Genomic DNA, 14,669 nt, shown 5'->3' on the forward strand with positions numbered 1-14,669 from the left:
TATCATTTTTGACATTATATCCTAGATCTGATAGCAGTGAAGTGACGTTGATTTCTCGCACTGTTGACATACGCCTTCCTCTTGGGGAACACGAAGCTACTAACTTGAAAAGCGTGTCTAGGGATCCTCTATGCATTGACTGGATAGTTTATCATTTTGGATAATTCCTCTTGCTATATGTCCACAATAGTTTTGACACAGTGTAACTGAATGCTAGCACGCGAGACAGAAAGGCGTTGAGGAAGCGGCGCTTCACTATGTCCAATGTACATGACAGGGTCCGTGGAAGGGTTCGAGTCTCACTATTTTTTGACGTTTTACGCTCGTAGCCGCAATGTAGCCGGCCGCCACAGGCTGTTTTACCGGGTGTGTTCGAACTCCTAGTCCAAGAGGTTCTGTTAATGTAAGGTAAAGTAAGCGTCCAGTTAATTGCCCTAGTTGTCCCCTAGTAACCGTTGTATAGAAAGGCACATAACAAACTATCTTACGATGTCCTACCACGGATATGCCATGCTGTAAGCTCCGTCCTTACAGTTTTAGAACTTGTCAGTTGAACTGTTGTTGTGCCACATTATGCCATTCATTGATGCCACCCCATTTCTTGTCACAAAGAGTGTAACTGATTGTCATATTCCGTCGGAATAGCTTGAGCTCGCGCGATTTCCGCCAAATGTGTCAAAGAAGAAAGTTAAGATTTATCATTATACAAGGTTTTCCTTGGAAAATAAGAGATTTTCTTGGCCATGAGGGTCAAGCATGAAACAATACCTATTGGGCGCGGAAGGTTTCAAGTTTTCAATGTCACAGTTTTTGAACAGGAAATCCTGGAATGGCCGATGGTCGGGTACGGCCCTTAGGCCTGTAGAGGCTAATTTTTATGGGAGCCTACCTTCCAGTTACACTCTGACTTGTTACAAATCGTGCAGGATAAGAATCGTGAGCGGAATATTCGTTTCCGACTCGGAAAAACCAAGGGCGATGTGAGCTCAGGCCGCCGTCACCTCACTGTGGCAACGGTGGCCAGTATTCATTGAGTATTCATTGTCGGAAAATTCCGAACATGCCTTTTGACTAGGAGTGAGAACTTGATTGAAAAAAAGGAAACGATCCTGACTCTGCATTTCGATGATTTCCGGCGCAGATCAGATCAGCGGCGCAGCGGGTACCAAAGCGCTTAGGGTTGTATCTCAACCCGCACGCCACGGTTTCGCCACGGTTTCCTTGCGGCGGCTGAGTGTGCTACTGTTATAGATCATAAGTATCATTACTCCACACGTGCATCACCAAACGCCTTAACTCTTGATAGTTTACCTGGTGTTTCATGGTCCATAAAATCAACTGGAGACACTTGTTCACACATACGATGATCTGGGCGGAGAGAAAGGTCAATCTCCTTCATACCTGGAGAGCGCTTTCGTCAGATTTCGCCGTTTCAAATCCGCGGGTTACCAGTTCTGTGGCTTCTACCATGCGAGTGCTATCATTTGGGTACAGATGATTGGATGGCTTCCCGACAACGGCGGCCATCAACTTCCGGCAAATTTAGATATGCAGAGCATGGAACGGTAATCATCTAACAAGTTAGAGAGTAAAACGTATTGGAAGCAAAGTGGCGAACATCGATTACCTTGATACGAGTAGAAAAGCATGCGCGGAGTCGACGGTCACAGCCTCATACTAAGAAGCCTCGTCTCTAGCTATCGTGACAAATTGGGATGTTAGACAGCTTAGATGGCCGCAGCCGCCGCTGAGTTGATAGATTTCTGTTGTCGTGAGTTGTTGTAAGTTCTGTATCTCCATTCACACTGTGGCATCTGAAATTAGGAGCACTAGAATTGATACAAACAATTCTGATCAAGTAGATACTTATCTAAATAGCACACCTCTGGCATGCGTGAATGCCATAATGGAAGGACGAGACTGGTCGAATAGATGAAGAAATCATATCTGCTCACGTACAGCGCTGATCAAATGATGGCCGGAGCCTATGTAGGTATGCCATAAAGCCACTGAACAACTTATTAGTTTGCGCCGTTTGCGGGTCCCTAACCCCCACGCGTCCGTCCAACTCCTCCCCATGACGCATAAATGTCCGTAAATTTCTGATCAGAAAAATCTAGAGAAGATCTGACATCTTGAATTTTTGTGCTTCGAAGCTAAATGTAATATAATAAGTGTCTAGAGTTGAAATAGCTCATCAGTGAGTGAGTGAGACCCCAGGTAAGTATAAAGAGTTCAATGACAAAAAAAAAGTGCCAAGAGGCTTTCGTTCGATGGTGCGTGTCGCCATGCAAAGCATTACGATAAACCCATGTAACGACACTAGTATATTCAACCGTTTAAATCAAGCGTTCAAATAACAGAACCGAAACAATGCATGCACATCACAGCCCCAGGACTTCTGTAGTATGGCATGAAGATTGGTTAGCTGCACTCTCGGCTAAATTCTTCCCGTGACTTATAATAGGCTTGTACAACGTCGACTGCAACAAGTAGTGATCTTTTTATACACTACTATCTGCTCGACTACCCGACTCCGAGTAAGCGGAGAGGTTCAAGTTCTAATTGGGGCAATCTGGAAATATCCATCACGACGTCAGGCTTATACAAAGTACGAAAAAAGGTGCATATGGATCACGAGAACGGTGGGTATGTGAAACGAGGAAGAGAGTGGATTCAAGCGACAATCATTCTTTATGGGATGAGGACAAATCTTTCCCGGTGACACTCTCGAACCCATGCCTGATTACACTCGCGATCTGTTTATCCTTCAGCTGTTCGACTGCGCTCTCGTCATCCTGTTTTCCCTGCTTCAAGACATGCTCCTGATAAAAGTCGATAGCTAAAATCCCAACGAGGCGTCGTAAGTTTTCTTATTCACCTACAGGCAAAATAAGAACCTTTGTCCAAATGCCCTTCTTTTGCCTCACCACTGGAGCCACCACCAAACGTGCTGTTCACCTTGTCCCCAAACTTCTCTGTGAAAGATTGCGGCTTTGGAGGCTCTTCGGGTTGCTCATGGCCATGGATCGCATCCGATATCTTATCAAAGAATCCTTCTGGTTTTGGCGGAGGAGGAGGAGAAATATGCTCCTCTCCCTTCAATGCATCGCCGATCTTATCAAAGATGCTTTCGTTCTTTGGGGGAGGGGGTGGAGGAGCTGGTGTGTCTTGATGGGACTTTGCGCCAAGGTCGCCAACAGCATCACCAATCCTGTCTAGAAAACCACGCTGACGTTCAGGTGGTGGAGAGGATGTTGGCTGTTCTTGTTGTTCGGCCCTGCCATGACCATGCGCAAGATCATTTATGAAATCCATGGCGAGAGAAGACGGGCGATTTACTGAGAGTGATGGATGTTATCGGCTATCTTTTGTGAGTGCATCATGTGCCTCTCATGTGCCTCTTGGCCATCATAAGATATTGATTGATTGGAGAATTTTCAGTGCCTTTTAGAGTCTCCTATCAGTGACGCATGTTTAAGTATGGAAAGCATCAAAATCAAGCGGCCAAGAGCTAAGTACCTACTTTTTACTAAACATGGATTTGAGTTCCAATCGTGGTCGGTCAACCCCTCCTTGGAGAATGGGTACTCTTAGTGCTTAGATTTGAACCGGCGTCCCTCGACATCGCAACGCTGCATAGCCTTAAGACTTTGGTGACCCCTCTTAATGGCAACGCCTGACGATATCATTAATTTCTGTTTTGTCAATTTCGCCAGCCTTCGGGTCTTGTTGTCAATGCTTTTGAACGTTGTTCCATTGTCGGAGCCTCGTCGTTCTCAGAGCGTTACTTGATCCCCCACTATGAGCATTTAAGTCTTTAAGATTCCAGCGAGGTGGCTTTGCAGGCAATGGAGATCAGCCAAACTGAAACTTGTAAGTATTCCAGGCATCGGTGTGAGTGAGTTGGACCAGAAGGTTAGTCAATCCCGACCGTGAGAGATGAGCTGCGGGCAGACGAAGAAGAGAGCACATTTAAGCTTGACTTGGCGCTGGGAGCAAGTTCAGAACCGACGGATCATGTAGCAAACACTGGATGGTCACTGGATGGTGTTTGTTGTTGCTTGTCCGCTTTACATACTTAAGCATCTGCGGGTTAGGGTCGTTCGCGCCTCCGCCTCCAGTCTGCCTCGCCACCAGCCCAAACCAGCTATCTCGGTGCATGGCACATACAGAACAAGAGTTAGTGCCTGCAGTAGCTGTAGACGATGGGCTTGGAATCATCTATCTTATCGAGACCGCCCAGCAGTTCTGGTCTGGTATGTGCTGAGATCATCACTCAACTCTTCCATTTGTTAAAACCTGTTACTAGAGCTTGAAGATGTACTCAAATTACCCAGCGACGAATACCAGACATTGGCTCTGCTCGATGCTGCTCTTAGGCGATTTTTGACGCTCTGCGCGGCGTATCATGGCACGTGTCTATCAGTTGGACGGCTAAACTAAGAGACTGATAGCTTCCGTAGAGCAATATCTCCAGAGCCCGTTCCAGTTGGAGCATGCCTTCGAGACACTACTCGATTCTGAATTATTTGAGTTTCATTCCGAAAGGATGTGCGAAATCATCGTCGACGACGCCCGCTCCGTGAGTTTCCCTGTCTCTCTATTCCTGCTTCTCCTTTCTTTATTAGACCTGCTCATATTTTTCTCCAATCCAGAATACAGACCCGCATTCGCAATTTATATGTTATAGCATCCTTTTTTGGTATGGCAGACGCAAGCCGGATTTTCTCAAGTCGCATAAACGTTGGCAACCACTCCTCCCACTGCTCATGGACCATGTATTAGTTGACATTGACCCTGATATCGAGGACACGTACACCGGTGCTGTGGGCACATCGTACGGTTCCCCTTCAATTCCCGTTCCGATTGAGGCAAAATTGCGGACGTTGGCTGTAAAATTACTATATGAAGTCTGCAGGACTCTGAAATTCTCCCTTCAGGATCTTCGTACGTTCATGACCACCTTTATTTTTCTTAGCATGTTTACTCATTTTCAATCAGGAACATTTAACGATAACTTTATAGATCAGCTATTTGATCTCATTGAACAAACTAGAAACATGCAGGACGATACATTCAATTATTCGGTTATCAAACTGATAGTAAGGGTCTCATATCGCCTATTTTGAATGTGCTGAGAATTATCAGGTTGCATTAAATGAGCAATTCATGGTCGCTTCACTTCCTTCAAATTCTCATCATCATAACGACAGCCACTCAGCGGAAACAATGAATCGCGTTATCTGCGTATTAATGCGCCGCCTGGGATTCAGTAAAACTTTCGGAGAGAATATGATTTTCATGTTAAATCGTGCAGGTTAGTGCCCCACTCACACAAGGCGAAGACTGTCTCTCACTGTTTTGTAGGTGGGACGTCGGAAGATCTGTGTACCCAACTGCTTATCCTAAAAATACTGTATCTCATTTTCACAACCCATGGCACCTCGGAATATTTTTATACCAACGACCTTTGCGTCCTCGTAGATGTCTTTTTGCGCGAATTGGCCGACCTCGACGAAGACAGTGAATCAGTATGACCCCACTCCATTTCCAAATACGCAAACTTATTTTATAACAGTTACGCAACAACTATCTTCGAGTCCTTCACCCTCTTCTTACCAGAACCCAACTCCGCGATCACCCTTATAAACGGTCACAGATCTTTTACACCTTGGAATCACTAATGAGCAACTCAAAGATACGGGAGATTAATCCCACAACAAAGCGTCTGGTGGACCGTTGTCTGACCGGTGATTGGTGTGTGCAACTACGAGCGCGGAGGGATGAGGGAAAACGTGATTGGGACAACAAAAGCGAAATGTCCATTTCTGTGGCGAGTCCTACCTCGTCATGCATTTTAGAGCGTAGCAACTCCAAAGTCAAGAATCTGAAAGCCAGCAAAAGTGTGGAAAATCTTAAACTTCGACACAACGAGCTTAAACCACCACCACCGTCTACACTCGAGCGGTTGAGGACTAGCAATGCGAGTTCCGCAAGCTTACATGCCATGGCAGATTCAGCGCCAGGTCCGGGCGTAGGCAAACATCCTCGAAAGGGCACCGCCGTTTCAACTATCGTTGAAGGAACACATGCGCACAGGCACCACGAACGACCGGGTTCCTATGATTCTGAATATAACTTTCACTCCCATAATCACCAACTACTCGTACCTTCGAACCCTATTTTGCCACAGAAAAGCGCTCGCAGTCACAGCCGACCACCACCACCACCTCCACTACAAGCTTATCTACCAACTCCATCAGCGTCACCTACGTCATCCACCACTTCATTGACATCCGATACAACGCTGCCAAGAACGCACAGGAGACCTGCACCTGCACCACCTAAGAGGCGGAAGCCTCCTGCAATTCCAGCTGGGAGAACTAATGCTGGTGCGACGATCACTGTCATACGGTCGTCGGGAATTGCTGGTGCACGCTAGTTTTAGCTATGACAAGCCCGGCTCTTCGGGATAACACCGGTATTTCTTTTACTCGCGTTGGATATACAGTGTGATGAATCCTGGACAAATATTGAACACGTTTTCTTCAATTGCATTTTACAACGGGTAACATATACCGCGCATTCCTTCTATTGTTATGGTTCTAGCCTTTCATTACTTACTCATTACATTTTCTTTTCGTTTTCATTTTCGACCACGTCAATTTCATATAGCATGCACGTCACGAACTTGTTCTTGCCCTCTCATCATAACTCGCCTTTCTTTGTTTTTTCGCGGGATAACCGTGTCTTCATGGTGTGATTGTGACCCGGTTCTAACTCCGGCTTCCATAGGAAAGCTTACTCGTATCCTCTTTGGCGGGAGCAAAGCCTCCGGATGTTCTATGTCTTGCGAGTTTTACGCGGGAGTCGTACGCAAATAAGCTACTATTCAGAGATAGACCCTGAGTTGATCCAGGTGAAATCAGGCACGGCGATGTCGATGACATGTCGCTCTTTGATTCCCGAAACAGCCGCATCCGTCTGCCAGTCTCCAGATGTCTTTCCTTATTTATGAAGGTACTGTATCTGCCGGCCTTCAGTATGTTCTACCCGTTCCTTGTGGCAATGACGCCGTGCCAAATTAAGAGATGTGGGCGCTATAGATATCTGTGTCTCATAATGCAAACAAGTGTACTGGCACATCTTTCCAAAGTCCTTCACCATAGGCACTGGCTTCTCAAATATTAGAGTCATTCTCACGCACTCCTTGTCTCTCTTCCGCAGATGTACTTCGTCCTCAATCAGAGTCTGGATGAACTTGTGAAGTCTATCGAATCCGGCGCGTCTATGGAAATGATGGAATGTTTTCAGCGGACACTGTCGTGGCACAGTGCCCGTTCTTCGTTGTGTTCTTACTTGGTGTCTTGTCGGACAAACCTTCAATATTCAATCTCTACAAGCGAATCGCGCGACGAAAAATTTCAGCTGCAGACACGACTCGATTTGTTCGTTCAACGATCCGGAACAGGACTCTGTAGCCTGAAAGCCTACGAACAATCTCACGCAAAAGTTCCGGCAATCTAGCCGAGCAGAACCAAGGAGAATATGTGAATACGGCGGTGACAGTAGAGGATGGTTGCCGTTGAGATTTCAATCTCAAATTTAGCGTCCATGGGCTTTCTATGTCTGCAATGGCCAACTGCTCTCATGGCCACCACCGCCACCCAGGCTATCTGGTCGGTTCGAGGCCCCATACCAGGCAAATTCATGTAAAAAATAACACGTCACGTCGCATTTCTTGGTGTTTTTAACCCTCTTTGCTCATATAGATGGCTTCGCTACTAGTGCTTCTTCAACAGACAGTGCCCTTCTCACGGCGTCATGTACATATGATGAGAATATTTCCCTGCTTCTAGAAACTTTGGCTCAGGATTGCGCAAGCAGATATATCAGCCTATGTCAAGCGATACGTTCAACCTCTTCTACCCCCCCTCATTCGTCGCCGCCTCGGCATTAACAGGTTCCGGACGTTCGAAGTTCACGTCAATTCTGCGTGGGAGTTGCGCAGATAAGAAGGTTTATCTCGTGGTCACCATGGAGTTCAGGTGGACACAGTGACAATCCTCATCCCCCGTCTTCGTTAAAAAGGATCGTTTAAATATATCCTGAATTGGAAGGGGAAGGCGTTACCGCAAATGTATAAGCATGACTTCTCATCCCCCACCTCCCTTGGAAGCTACCACCATGACCACACCTGGAGTCCCACCTTACGTACCCGCCCCTCCTACTAACGTGAACTGTAAGACTTAATTTTTATCATGGCTGACGAGCAACTGAAGCTATATACAGTGGATTATGCTGATCTTCCAACTATTGACTTGTCCAAGGCTAAGACCGTAGAGGGGCGCAAGCAGCTGGCCAAAGAAGTTGTGGATGCCATGACCAACCAGGGATTCTTCTACATCATTAATCATGGTTACACATCTGAGCAGGTGCCTTTGGAAGATATTTCCTGATAGAATTCTACTCGTTGCTCACCTGTGTCTCCAGACAAAGCGGATGTTTGATATCGCTAACGTCCCTTTCGAACATGTCAGTGAAAGCGAGAAACAAGAATATCTTGCTGCCATCAAGACGAATGGATCGTATCAAGGTTACAAACCAAGGGAGTATTTCGTATGTTCAATTTTATCAGACACTGGAATTTGTGGCGTTTCTGATGCAATGATTCAGCACATTGACAACGGAGTTCGTGATCAGGTCGAACTATATAGCAGTAAGTTCTTTCTTTGTCTTTGGAAGACTTCATTCTCATGGATACGAAGTTAATCGGGATGTGACCAAGCGGAAGCACCCTCAAATCATTCGGCCGCTCCTTCCAGAGATTGAGGCATTCGCAAAGCACAACCATTTCAATATCTTGCATCCAGTTTTAAGGTCGATCGTTTAGCATCAAATGAGCTTCTTTACTGCATGACTAACCATACGAAATAGGCTCCTTGCGACGGGTCTGGAACTTCCGGAGGAAACTTTTGTTAAGACGCATAATTTTGAAGCTATTGGTGAATCATACGGTATCTGAATTATGCATTCTTTGGATGGGGACAGATATTAAGAACATTTTTATCCAGTCCGCCTCCTGAAATAGTGGGTTATGCGTTCAGAGCGTTTTACACTCAACTTAGGAGTTATGAAGCTATCCAAGAACTGCGGAAGATGAGGAGAAGTCAAAGAATGTCTGGCTCAAGGGACATACAGGTAGGCAGATAATCTACTCCGATGTCAATCTAGACCTTCTAATAATGCGGGCCAGATATCGGAACCGTTACACTTCTCTATAGTCAGCCGGTCTCGGCTCTCCAAGTTCTGACCTCAGATGGCCACTGGAAGTGGGTCAAACACATTGATAATGCTATTGTACGTTTTATAGATTATCTTTAACGGCCATTCAAACTTGATTCTCTATTCTTCAAAGGTTGTCAATGCTGGCGACGGTATGGAATCCCTCTCCGGTGGTTATTATCGCGCAACAATTCACCGGTAGGATGATCCCTCAGCCATGTTATACTCACAAATCTTCTGATTTGTCAATATTTTGCAGAGTCGTTCAACCACCGCGAGATCAACAGGAATATACGCGAGTTGGATTGATTTATTTCGCCTTGGTGGATGATAATGTCAAGCTTGAACCTCTGTCAGAGAGCCCTGTCCTCCAGCGCGTCGGGGTAAAACGACGTTTCGATGAAGATAAGACGCCGACCATGGAGGAGTGGCGAAAGGCACGCACCGCAGCGTATGGTCAAGCGGTCTTGGAGAAAGTCGGGAGAATCGAGGAAGAGCGCCTTGGTAATGGCGTAGTCAGACATTACAGTTGACAATTACAAGTCTAAGTTTTGTATTGTAGGAGAAAGTTGAACATATTATTTTGCAATTTTACTAGGTCGAAAGTGAAAGCCGATCTCGCGAATAGTACTCGCCATTTCATAAGGCCATCTCAGATATTTGAGCATTGATATTTGATATCAAATTTGACACGTTCGACAAGAATTATTTGGCATTGTTGAATTCGGTTAATGATGCAAGAAGCGGATCACCTCATTGACAACTCATTGGTCTGCTTGCCCTTGACGTGATACCTGCCGATGAAATACTAGCAATAACTAGCTCCATGGCACCATTCTTTGCACCCAAACGACTCGTGTCTTCCCTTGGAGAGAAAGCCGAGTCACTGTGCCAGCATGGTCTGTCCATTCGGTCATTGTTCCTTGGACGCACTCAAGTTAACCGTGATGCAAAGGCGACAGGCTATATGTCGGAACGAGTAATGGGAATCTACTAATATATGAAGTAACAAATGCCCCTGGTATGTCTGTCTCTAAACTTGTTACGCCTCAGCTGTAGATGTGTAGGTGAAGATGGGGGAACTAGCATCAAGTTAATGGACACAAAGAAGGGTCTCGTCAGAAGGGCAATTGACCAGCTGGGGTTCGTAAGAGAGATAAACTCGTTGATTGTCCTCTCCGGTACGTTACTGATACTGCATTGTGGATTTCGTCGCGATTCTCATCGGTGGTGTGTGTCTGTAGAAATGACAGTGACCCTCTTTCCTGTTCCGGGATTCACACCATCCACAGTGCTTGTTAAGGCAAAGGCAGCATTCTCATTTGGTTTGCACACAACCATACAACATTCACCTGCCTCAACTTCGGTTGGTACAGGAAAGGATGCGTCAAATATTGCCACTCCTCCATCAGCTACGATTGGGCTGCCCGGAAGCATGGCAGATAGCTTTTCCCATCCCAACGCTGGGGCAACAACTATGTCGATACCGAGCGTGGTCACGCAGCTTTTGGTTGGATGTAGACGAAAAGTGGTAGTATATACGTGGAAAGATGGAGAAGCTCAAGAAATCAAAGTATGTTTCATTTATTCATCTGTGCCACCCATAACTTACTACCAATCATTTCGTAGGAAGCTCTTATACCTCATTCGCCTCGCGCGATTGCGTTTCTTGATGCTGACACCGCTGGATTTGCCTATGCTCCTGATTATGCCATATTCTCCATCCCTACAATGAGTATCGTAGACGTGACTTTGCCGCTTCCTACGGCAATATCCGCGACTATGGGTATGGGTGCATTCAGCGGTTTGACTGGATACATGTCACTTGGACTTGGCGCTAAAGCGAAACCTACTATTGCGCCTGTTGGTAACGGAGAGGTGTTGATCGGGAAAGACAGTATGTGGTACCTGTTTTGTTTGTCGAGAGTATTCTGATCAGTATTTCTGGTTATAGGCGAAGGAATCTTTGTCGGGAAAGACGGAAGACCTTCGGGGGAGAAGAATATTGCATGGGTAGCCTCACCCGACGAGATAGCTTATATCCGACCCTATGTTTTTTCCGTGTTTCCTGCCGGTACAATACCATCCGAAATACTCGACGCATCAACAACATCTGAATCCGCTTCTATTGTTCCAAGCTCGTCTGGTAATGGTGTACAGCAACCGCCGAGCATGATACGTACGAGTGTCGTCCAGATACGCTCATCTATCTCCGCTCACGTGTTACAAAATTTCACGATACCATTTCCTGTCCCCTCATCCCCTTCTCCTGCGGGGTCGGTTACGGCCGATAACAAGTCTTCGACAGATACTGTGGCGACGACTTCCACCTCTACCTCTCTTCCGTCAACTGCGGTCCAGAATGCTTCAATTCACATACCCCTTTTCTCCTCCTCAACTAAGTCTCCATTGTACATGATCACTACCCCAGTCGACAGGACAGTAGCGGCAGCAGAAGGCAGTTCGATATGGCAATTTGGTATGCGTCCTTGGGCAGAACAAATCGACGAGCTCGTTGAGAATGGATATTATGCGGATGCATTGAGCCTGCTTGATGTCATAGACGAAAGTGCTCTTCTTGACAAAGTACGCATTTAGTCCCTCCTATGCTCATTCTGACTAAGATTCGACCGATTATCATGTTATGAAGGTACAAAGACACACGCGCATTCGCGCTCTCAATGCTGTATCCCAATTTCGTGCATCAAAATTCAAAGAAGCTCTTGATACTTTTCTTGAATTGGACATTAACCCTGCAAAAGTCATCGCTTTGTATCCTGAAGCTGTTTCGCGGAGATTATCTGTTCCTCAGAAAGAGTGGGTATCATTGTACGGAGGACCTGCACCTTCTCCCGACAGCGCCTCCACATCTCCGCTCCCTGGCAGCGGAAGCGGTGAACCGCCCGGGGAAGATGGTGCTGGAGGAGAGACGGTCGGGGGCAAACACGAGAAGAGTTCGTCGGAGCCCGCAGGCACAACCATTACGAATTCACTCGGTGGTAGCGGTGTAGGAACTGGTGCTATCAGACGTCTAAAAGGTGCTGGTTTAGGGTTCTTGGGTGCTCATGGATATAAGGAGAAGGGTGATTCTGACACTGCGTCAATTCACAGTGTTCGCCGGGGTGTTGTCAAAGGTGAGTGACTCGCTATACAGATCACGTCGATGAATAAATTTCCATTCCCGCAGACGATTTCCGCCGCTCCATAGAAGCACTCACTGGTTACCTTGTCGACAGACGTACCAAATTGGACCCAGTCCTCACCTCAGTCAATATAACATTCCAGAACCAACACGATGATCACAAACCATTATCTGAAGTACCCATCGACGAACTCTTTGCTCTACCCGATGCCCCGTTGAGCGTATTAACACCAGAAGAGCTGTTGAGATTTGCTCAGGTGGTGGATACGGCATTGTATAAATCATACATTATTATCCGACCTGGCTTGTTGAAGTCATTTTGTTCGTTGCCGAATTGGTGTGAGGTAAGTGAGGTTGAGGAAGATTTGAGAGGTATCCAGGTGGGCATCCTTGTATCATCTTGTTGATAATACGGTGATGAGATGGTTTGGACCCTACAGAGGTTTGCGGAGTTGAAGGATTTGTATTACGGGAAGAAGATGCATGCGAAGGCATTACAACTGCTCAAAGAGTGCGTGTTTGTGTTTATATATATAATATTCTTTCATTGTTGATATCTAGCGGTTTGCAGCCTTAGTGAAGAGGTATCCGACATAGAAGACAAGCTTCGTCCTTCAATAACCTACCTCCAAAAACTAGGCCCGGAGTACCTAGATCATATATTCCAATTCTCCAGATGGATTTTTGATCAGAATGTGGACATGGGCTTTGAGGTACGAGATCTATCGTTGAATTTTATTCAAACCTGTATTGAGAACTGTCTTGTACCGTAGATCTTTCTCTCGGAAGACGTCGAATTACCTCACCAAGCCGTTGCGAATTACCTCGAAAGTATTAACTCAAAGATTTGCGCCAAGTATCTCGAGTACATCATAGAGGAACGTCATGAAGAGACACCGGCGTATCACGATAGATTGGCGGAATTGTATATCAGCATGACGCTCAATGCGAAGAGAAGGAACGAGGATAGTAAGTGTATTCTCCTTGAATTAATGAAAACAATACGCTGATGGCAATACTTTCACAGCGACGAGGAAGGAGGTTTATGCAAAATTGCTCCAGTTCCTGAATACGAATGATAAAATTGGAGCTGATAGGTTGTATGGTATCTTATCACCGACTGGTAAGCTACCTTTCCATGCTCAGCCTCTAATCCTAATTGTATTACCATGGAAGATCTGTACGAAGCTCGCGCAATATTGCTAGGAAGATTGGGCCGACATGATCAGGCACTCGAACTCTATGTCTACCATCTCCATGATTACTACAAAGCTGAAGAGTGGGTTATTTTCTTTTGCACCTCGTGTCTTTCATGTACCGATTTGAAATGCTCTCGCTTGACATAGATACTGCAAACAGATCTATCAACCTAAATCACCAACATCGAACGTCTTTCTTACCCTTCTGCGGATATATCTCAGGCCTACAATTAAACCAACTCCGACCGACCTTCTCGCACCGGCATTAGAACTCATCTCGCGACATAATCCACGCTTAGATCCGGTAGAAACTCTGAATTTGTTACCGCCCTTGGTCACAGCGGAAGATGTACGAGCGTTCCTGATAGAGGCACTACGTGCACCGATCTTTGATACAAGGGTCGTTAAACATTTGAGTAAGGCGAGGAGTGATCAAGTTGCGAGACGACTGATGGCGCTACAAACGAGGAGAGTGAGAGTGACTGACAGTCGGATGTGAGTTGATTTTTTCTTTTTGTCTTTGCGGCTGTGATGTTAATTTCCGTTGCCAGATGCCCACAGTGTCATAAGAGGATTGGGAACAGCGTTATCGCCGTTCATGCACCTCGGTGAGTGTTTGATACTATAGTTTTTCACTCTTAGCCTTACCTTTTGACAGGGGTGAGGTCACTCATTATCAATGTCGGGAGGCGTTCTCTCGCAAGTTGAATGTGGTTACATAGCGCTATTTCTTCCACCCAGTACCCTCGCTTAATTTCGTATCACGCTTGAAGGGCCGTTATGCCACCTCATTGAATATGGTGCCTCTGGTGCACGATTTTGTTGAGAAGGAAATGTTTAATCGGTTTTGAATGCCGAAGAGCCCATCGGACAATGCTACTACAGGATTGGATGTGTTGCGTCTATCGTGACAGAGGCATGGTTGAATCTGGATTTGTTCAAGTCGAATGGTTGAGATAATTTGGAGGAAGTCTTGAGCGAAGTAGAGGCCTCTATACTCTAGCAGAGTAGGCGAACACTTGTTAACTCGAGTGCTTGAG

The 14,669-nt window shown here is 46.0% G+C and overlaps 4 protein-coding genes across 4 annotated transcripts; 3 read left to right on the plus strand and 1 right to left on the minus strand.

Moving 5' to 3' along the window:
- Nucleotides 1-2,466: 2,466 nt before the first annotated feature.
- AGABI2DRAFT_194944 (hypothetical protein) lies at nt 2,467-3,565 on the minus strand. The gene is made up of 4 exons (XM_006455276.1): nt 3,527-3,565; nt 3,343-3,460; nt 2,901-3,280; nt 2,467-2,842 (listed from the first exon to the last, which is right to left on the minus strand). Exons 2-4 carry the CDS (start codon nt 3,384-3,386, stop codon nt 2,688-2,690), a joined length of 579 nt encoding a protein of 192 aa, XP_006455339.1. The 5' UTR covers nt 3,387-3,460; nt 3,527-3,565; the 3' UTR covers nt 2,467-2,687.
- A 597-nt stretch (nt 3,566-4,162) lies between these two features.
- Nucleotides 4,163-6,445, plus strand: AGABI2DRAFT_121267 (hypothetical protein; the record flags this gene model as incomplete). Its single annotated transcript, XM_006455277.1, has 8 exons — nt 4,163-4,259; nt 4,313-4,420; nt 4,458-4,585; nt 4,659-4,950; nt 5,005-5,105; nt 5,152-5,320; nt 5,371-5,534; nt 5,582-6,445. 8 exons carry the CDS (start codon nt 4,163-4,165, stop codon nt 6,443-6,445), a joined length of 1,923 nt encoding a protein of 640 aa, XP_006455340.1.
- Nucleotides 6,446-7,893: 1,448 nt separating this feature from the next.
- AGABI2DRAFT_138547 (hypothetical protein) lies at nt 7,894-9,879 on the plus strand. The gene is made up of 11 exons (XM_006455278.1): nt 7,894-8,245; nt 8,296-8,438; nt 8,497-8,622; nt 8,680-8,722; nt 8,772-8,883; nt 8,941-9,020; nt 9,078-9,093; nt 9,143-9,204; nt 9,260-9,363; nt 9,422-9,486; nt 9,548-9,879. Exons 1-11 carry the CDS (start codon nt 8,191-8,193, stop codon nt 9,819-9,821), a joined length of 1,080 nt encoding a protein of 359 aa, XP_006455341.1. The 5' UTR covers nt 7,894-8,190; the 3' UTR covers nt 9,822-9,879.
- A 194-nt stretch (nt 9,880-10,073) lies between these two features.
- On the plus strand, nt 10,074-14,419 carry AGABI2DRAFT_187742 (hypothetical protein). The gene is made up of 17 exons (XM_006455279.1): nt 10,074-10,187; nt 10,244-10,309; nt 10,356-10,469; nt 10,533-10,861; nt 10,918-11,185; nt 11,243-11,409; nt 11,449-11,874; nt 11,939-12,422; nt 12,476-12,810; nt 12,871-12,941; nt 13,002-13,143; nt 13,204-13,399; nt 13,458-13,553; nt 13,607-13,709; nt 13,777-14,124; nt 14,181-14,237; nt 14,288-14,419. Exons 1-17 carry the CDS (start codon nt 10,115-10,117, stop codon nt 14,349-14,351), a joined length of 3,339 nt encoding a protein of 1,112 aa, XP_006455342.1. The 5' UTR covers nt 10,074-10,114; the 3' UTR covers nt 14,352-14,419.
- Nucleotides 14,420-14,669: the final 250 nt, after the last annotated feature.

The sequence above is a fragment of the Agaricus bisporus genome, assembly GCF_000300575.1.
Source record: "Agaricus bisporus var. bisporus H97 unplaced genomic scaffold AGABI2scaffold_10, whole genome shotgun sequence".
Lineage (NCBI taxonomy): Eukaryota > Fungi > Basidiomycota > Agaricomycetes > Agaricales > Agaricaceae > Agaricus > Agaricus bisporus.

What these genes read in the sequence shown, in the direction of transcription:
- AGABI2DRAFT_194944 (XM_006455276.1), bottom strand. Translation starts at nt 3,386, where the DNA reads ATGATGCACTCACAAAAGATAGCCGATAACATCCATCACTCTCA. An exon ending in GATAACATCCATCACTCTCA is followed by an intron (nt 3,281 to 3,342) that starts GTAAATCGCCCG and finishes TGGTCATGGCAG; the next exon opens with GGCCGAACAACAAGAACAGC. An exon ending in AGAAGGGCATTTGGACAAAG is followed by an intron (nt 2,843 to 2,900) that starts GTTCTTATTTTG and finishes TTGGGATTTTAG; the next exon opens with CTATCGACTTTTATCAGGAG.
- AGABI2DRAFT_138547 (XM_006455278.1), top strand. Translation starts at nt 8,191, where the DNA reads ATGACCACACCTGGAGTCCCACCTTACGTACCCGCCCCTCCTACTAAC. An exon ending in ACAAACCAAGGGAGTATTTC is followed by an intron (nt 8,623 to 8,679) that starts GTATGTTCAATT and finishes GCAATGATTCAG; the next exon opens with CACATTGACAACGGAGTTCG. An exon ending in CTGGCTCAAGGGACATACAG is followed by an intron (nt 9,205 to 9,259) that starts GTAGGCAGATAA and finishes AATGCGGGCCAG; the next exon opens with ATATCGGAACCGTTACACTT.
- AGABI2DRAFT_187742 (XM_006455279.1), top strand. Translation starts at nt 10,115, where the DNA reads ATGGCACCATTCTTTGCACCCAAACGACTCGTGTCTTCCCTTGGAGAG. An exon ending in CGAGTCACTGTGCCAGCATG is followed by an intron (nt 10,188 to 10,243) that starts GTCTGTCCATTC and finishes CGTGATGCAAAG; the next exon opens with GCGACAGGCTATATGTCGGA. An exon ending in ATGTGGACATGGGCTTTGAG is followed by an intron (nt 13,144 to 13,203) that starts GTACGAGATCTA and finishes CTTGTACCGTAG; the next exon opens with ATCTTTCTCTCGGAAGACGT.